The sequence below is a fragment of the Megascapheus bottae genome, chromosome 16, assembly GCF_031878675.1.
Source record: "Megascapheus bottae isolate mThoBot1 chromosome 16, mThoBot2.hap1, whole genome shotgun sequence".
NCBI lineage: Eukaryota > Metazoa > Chordata > Mammalia > Rodentia > Geomyidae > Megascapheus > Megascapheus bottae.
The window spans coordinates 22,967,885-22,973,884 of NC_143524.1; the positions used below are offsets into that span (position 1 = coordinate 22,967,885).

General features: G+C 40.0%; 1 protein-coding gene across 2 annotated transcripts in view; it reads right to left on the reverse strand.

Annotated features, from left to right (window-relative positions):
- The window catches only part of Elp4 (elongator acetyltransferase complex subunit 4), a 178,827-nt gene extending 173,261 nt beyond the window's left edge, over nucleotides 1-5,566 (reverse strand). For both annotated transcript variants that reach the window (XM_090347951.1, XM_090347952.1), the window contains exon 1: nucleotides 5,335-5,566. In XM_090347951.1, the coding sequence (XP_090204077.1) occupies nucleotides 5,335-5,557 (223 nt within the window). In that variant the 5' untranslated portion in view covers nucleotides 5,558-5,566. The remainder of the gene's footprint in view (nucleotides 1-5,334) is intronic.
- Between the last annotated feature and the right edge of the window lie 434 nt (nucleotides 5,567-6,000).

Here is a 6,000-nt window from a genome sequence, read left to right on the forward strand (position 1 = left end):
TAGTATGGTTTAAAAGAAACTACTCAAATTACTGACTGACTAGCTTTTTTTGTAAGCAAAATGGAAACATTTAAAACACAATAAAAACCTTTCATGTAGAGTAACTTACTGAAAATATGCATAATTATTCCTCAAACAATCTGAAATCTAATAGTATATAAGTACTTTAATAAAATTAAAATTAAACATGGACAAGATGATTTGGAGGGGGTGAGGGAGGGAAACAGGGACAAAAACATGAGGAGTATCAATATGGGAGAAATAACGCACCTACTACCTGATGAATGTAACTGTAATTCCTCTATACATTATCCTGACAATAAAAGTTAAAAAAATTAAATACAGAAATTATGCTGAGTTATACTAATACTTGACATAAATTTTAAGAAAATTATAGACATTTTAAATTGGTTTATTTTTGGTTTAACACTTAGTGTGAAATTAAAACATACAGCTTTACAATAAATACACTGAAACAAAAGTATAAATATACTTTATAGGCTGTATTAACAGTTCCCAATTTTAAAAGAATACTTTTTCCTCAATATCACACTAAAATATTTTCCAGAAAAGTAATGAGTTTAAGTAAGCAATCATTTTATCTCTGATGAAAACAACAGAATACAATAATTATTTTCACTTTAAAAAAAAATCCCTCCATTTTCTCCTTCCTTCTCTTCTCCCTTCCTACCTCTTTTATTTCCCTTTTTCTTATTTTCTTTTGCAGGTGTCTTAGCCTTAACTTTACCATACTCTCATTATTTCATAGCACAAAATCTGGCAAGCTTTGTTCGGTCACCAAGATTCTTGGCTTTGCTTCTTGATCTCTTTAAGAAAGCTAAGTTTATTTCCAGTTTGCTAAAAGTAGTGGTAGAACATTTACTTACATATCAGAATATATAACTATTGGCTGAATAAATATCAAAATCAAAGTAACAGGGATATGTTTCTCCAGATTACATGAAACATTTTTACATAGTAATAAAAATTTAAATTTTGTGTATGTCTGTTTACCAGTTGCTAAATTGTTAACTATGTGATCAAAGCTCAATTTATACCAATACTACAGATTAACAGTATTTATTTTAGGGTTTCAAATGGCAGTTACTATACAAAGCTTCTTGCAGAGAACTCTGTATGGACTATTTATTACAAATCTCTACCCTGCCATCACCATGATTGTCAAATTTTAGTAAGCTCTGAGCAGTGCATGGGTGGGCCAAACTTGTGAAGTCATATTCCTTGAAGCATCATGCAGGCCAGATATACTTTTCTTGCTATAAGCTTTCCTTAGAAATCCGTGGAAGAACATAAAAGGCAGATCCATCTAATGTATTTTCTTTCTGAAATGTGCTATTTATATCTAGTGAATTCAATTATCAGTATGTCCTAGATGGGAGAAGATTGAAAACTTGGATTAGGCAGTCTAAGTACATGAAAAGTTTAAATGTAGCTATTTTGGGAAATGCATATAAAAATCTGTGAATAAAATAATATTGACAGAAATCATTAGCTCATGTTTAAAAGATGCAGGTATCAGGTAACTTGGATTCTATTTTTATTTTTTGATGCTCCTGGACTTTGAACTCAGGGCTTGGCACAGTTCTACTTAGGCCATAAGGCTAGTTTAGGAACTTTAATATTTATTTATATATTTTTTTTTTTGCCAGTCCTGGGCTTGTGCTCAGGGCCTGAGCACTGTCCTTGACTTTCGCAAGGCTAGAGCTCTACCACTTGAGCCCCAGTACCACTTCCGGCTTTTCTATGTATGTGGTACTGAGGAATCGAACCCGGGTTTTCGTGCATGCTAGGCAAGCACTCTATCACTAGGCCAAACTCCCGGCCCAGGAACTTTAATATTTATGTTTTAAAGTATCAATGGAGTATTAATGAGTCACTAAATGATTAACATCTAGTGAGCAAGTATGGAACCTTTTAAATGTATTTTGAGTCTATGTTTAAAATTAAAATCATAGCAACAGTAGTAAACTCTGGTGGTTCCCATATAGTATTTACTCATTTACAGTAATCATATATGATCATAATGTAATGATAAAGTCTTCTACTAAAAATTATTTATTATCATTACATTCTGTCACAAAATGGTCATATCAAGTTTGTTGCAATCTGGGTCAAACTTATATATATATATTTTTGGGGGGGGTGGTGGTTATGGGGCTCGAACTCTAGGCCTGGGTGTTGTTCCTGAGCTCTTCAGCTCAAGGCTACCACCCTACCCCTGGAGCCAGAACTCCAAGTCCAGTTTTCTAGTGGTTAATTGGAGTTGAGTCTCATGGGACTTTAGTGCCCAGGCTGGCTTTGAACCTCAGTCCTCAGATCTCAGCCTCCTCAGTAGCTAGGATTATAGGTGTGAGCCACCTCACCTGGCTAAATAACATTTTTTGATTACTAATACTTATGTGTACACATATTATCAGCCACATTTCACTTTCAAGTAATGCTTTAATGAAAAACAAATGTAAATGGCTCCAGAGGACCAAACAAGACAGAAAAATCAAATTACAAAAGGACATCAAGAAATTAACAGCTGAAAATACTTCTAGACAGTTATTATTTCAAATAAATTACTCCTATGATAACATTTCCAACTTATCTGAGAATCAACTGTATACATTGAAATGCATTTCAAGATTTTAACAAATTACTATTCCAATCATCTCAATAAATGCTAATTTTTAGCATAAGCTTTAGATACTAAGTATTGAATCTTAGACCTCTGGGTACATAGGAAACTTTTACATATTTTTACATTTCTGTCTCTGGGCAAAACCCATGTGAGCATGTCTCCCTCCTTCTCAATGTGGTAGGTGTCTGAAGAGACTAGGTAAATCATTAATCTTAGGTTCAATAAATGGTCAAAAATTTCTGAAAATTTGAGACTGTCATGCAGACAGAACTAAAGATAACCAACCAAAAGGTAAGTTTACATGGTCAGTTTTATAACTGTCCTTATTACTTAATTTTGAATCTTTTTTTTTTTTGTGCCATTCCTGGGGTTTGAACTCAGGGCCTAGGTGCTGTCCCTGAGCCTTTTTGCTCAAGGTTAGTAACCCACCACTTAACTCACATCTCTACTTACATATTTTTTGGTTCTTAATTGGAGATAAGATTCTTACAGACTTTCTTGCCCAGGCTGACTTTAAACTGTGATTCTTAAATTTCAGATTTGGGTAGGTGGGTTTAATAGACATGGGCCACTGATGCATGGCTGAATCTATCTTTAACCTTCATTCACCTAAAACAACATGTCTCATAATCTCTTGCTGGTGTTTGCTTTCAATGAAGAATCTACTCAGTGCTGGGAATGTGTAACAAAATGTGCACATTTTGTTATTTGATTGGAAACTGCATCATAATGCTAGAAATGTAACATCTGGATACTTTTATCAAGTAAATGGCTTCACATATGCCCATTTAATGAAAAATGTAGACATATAAGCACCAGTAGGAGATGCTAGTTAGCTTTACATTTAAAATTCGAAAATCAGGTAAGGCTCTCAAGGAATAGGATGAAATAATCACTAACAATATACTTTAAATCATTTGTGTTTAATTCTTTGCAACATGTAAGAAAAATATCTAAATTTATATAGAAAAAACTTGGACCCACTTAGGACATGAAATAAAACAATTAGGAAGTCATATATTTATCTCCTTAAATTCCCCGGCATTAAACCTTGTTGAAATGCCTACCTGGGGAGAGGGGAAGGTGGACGTGGGGTTGGGGGAGGATTTCAGCATGACAATGAAAATGTCCAATGAGGTACTAGGATCAGGAATAGCTTTTTAATATATTATGAAATCATGCCACATTTAACAGACACACATCACATACTATGAAAAACATGCATGAAAAACAGACTCGTTTTTAATGCTACTGTATTCAGACAGCAAAAAAGGATAAACCGAAGAACTGATAAACTGAATAGATTTGCCCTCCAGATGTAATCTCTTCACTCCTTTCAACATAACTGGTTTAAGAAGCAAGTATATTCATTTGGTTTCTTTAGGAAAATTCCAAAGACTGTAAAAGATAGCCTAACAATTGGTCTTCCTTTTCTGGTTAAAAATGTAAATTAAGCTGGGTGAGGTTGCTCACGCCTATAATCCTAGCTACTCAGGAGGCAGAGATCTGAGGATCAAGGTTCAAAGCCAGCCCGGGCGCTAAAGGACCTAAGACTCTTATCTCCAATTAACCCCCAGAAAACGGGAAGTGTCTCCCAAGGATAGGGAGACAGCCTTGAGCTGAAGAGCTCAGTGACAACACCCAGGCCCAGGGATAGGGTGGCAGCCTTGAACTGAAGAGCTCAGGGACAATACTCAGGGAAAGTTCAAGCCCCATGACCCATTAAAAAAAAAAAAAGTAAATTAAATTTAAACCTGACTCGGGTGCTGGTGGCTCGTATCCTCCTTAATGCTACTCAGGAGGCTGAATATCTGAGGATTACTATTCTAAGACAGGAATCGGGCAGGAAAGTCTGTGAAACCTTATCTCCAATAAACATAAAAAAAAAAAAAAAGCCAGATGTGAGACTTTGGCTTCAGTGGTAAGAGCACTAGTCTTGTGTGAAAAAACTAAGGACCAGCTCTTAGGCCATGAGTTCAATCATGAGTACTGCCCCCAAAATTAAACAAAACACCTGTCTTTCATTCAGCAGGTAGCAGCAACCAACCCTGGGAAGCGAAATGCATACAAAAGTCATCCAGGTATGTATTTGGGTATACTCATTTAGCGCAAACAGGAATAGAACTATCCACATCATATAGTTTGCACAACCATTCCCTTAAAGCCAAGTGGTTTAGGACTTGAGTCTGTCTATCTACTTAAGTCTTTCTAGCCCCGCCCTTCTGCGTTTTTCTAACCAAGTTCTTCTCTCACAAGGACAGCAGACTTGAGTTATGTCAGTCCCAGCCTTAAGGGGGTAGGGGTTAGAGAGGAGAGTGTGGAGACTCGGAGAGGCTCCTGAGCCATTCCATAAGTTAATGAAACTAAGAAGCATGGCGGGGTGTGGGGGGGGGGGGGGAGAAGAGTGGGCACAAAAAGTTTGTAGGACTCCCGCGGAGGTCTGCGCGAGCAGAGCGGGAGAGCACGGCCGGGCACTCACACAGGCTCCGTGGGCACACTAAGCAGCCCCTCCTGTCACTCAGGAGCGGGACAGATGAGACTGTCCGTGGAGAGGGGAGGGGGGATGAGAGCGAGAAGAGGACGGGAGGGGGGCGGAACCGAGGGCGGGAGGAAGAGAGTCAGGCATGTGGGGCTCCCACCCCTCACGTTTTCCCCCGGCTGAACCCGGACCTCCATTCTGAACCGACCTAAGAGCTGGTCCAGGGCTGGGAGCCCGGTTGACACCAGCAGCTGTCCATTCCGCACCGACGGTCGCGTGCCCGCAATGGACACCAGGCGAGGACCGCAGCCTTCGGTCTCACCGGTTTTGGGAACCCTCCTCCGGAAACTGGTGCTGCCGTTGCTGCCCGCAGCCCCTGCCAAAGATTCGGCAGCCTGGGTACCAGAGGCGAAGGTGGCTTCCGCCGCCATCTTGAGCGTCTTGTGATGACCCAATGGGAACTCTGGGAACCCAAGTAGCCCTCCAGTCAGCGAAGGCTCCAAAGTCCCGCCTCCTCGTGGCTCTGATAGCCAATAGGATTGAGACGTCCCTCCCGAGGCAACCAATCGTAAAGCAGAATGCTGAAAAGTGCGTGTACGTAAACCCGGAGAACTGCGGTGGGGCTCAGGTGAGAGAGGCCCACCTGAATCTTGGGGTGAAGGTCTTCCGGGTTTTTGGGGGGTTGGAGGTGGGTAATATTTGGTATTCTTCTCGTGGGAGTGCCTTCATTCCTGTGGAGGGCGGGTTGGAGAAGCGGCCAGCCCTGGAGGCTTAAGGAAGGCACGGCTAGTTGGAGCGTGCATCTCTGCGGGCCAGTGGAGAGAATGAATACTTGGCCCTGCATCTTTCCCTTTTTATGTCCCAGAGAAAACGG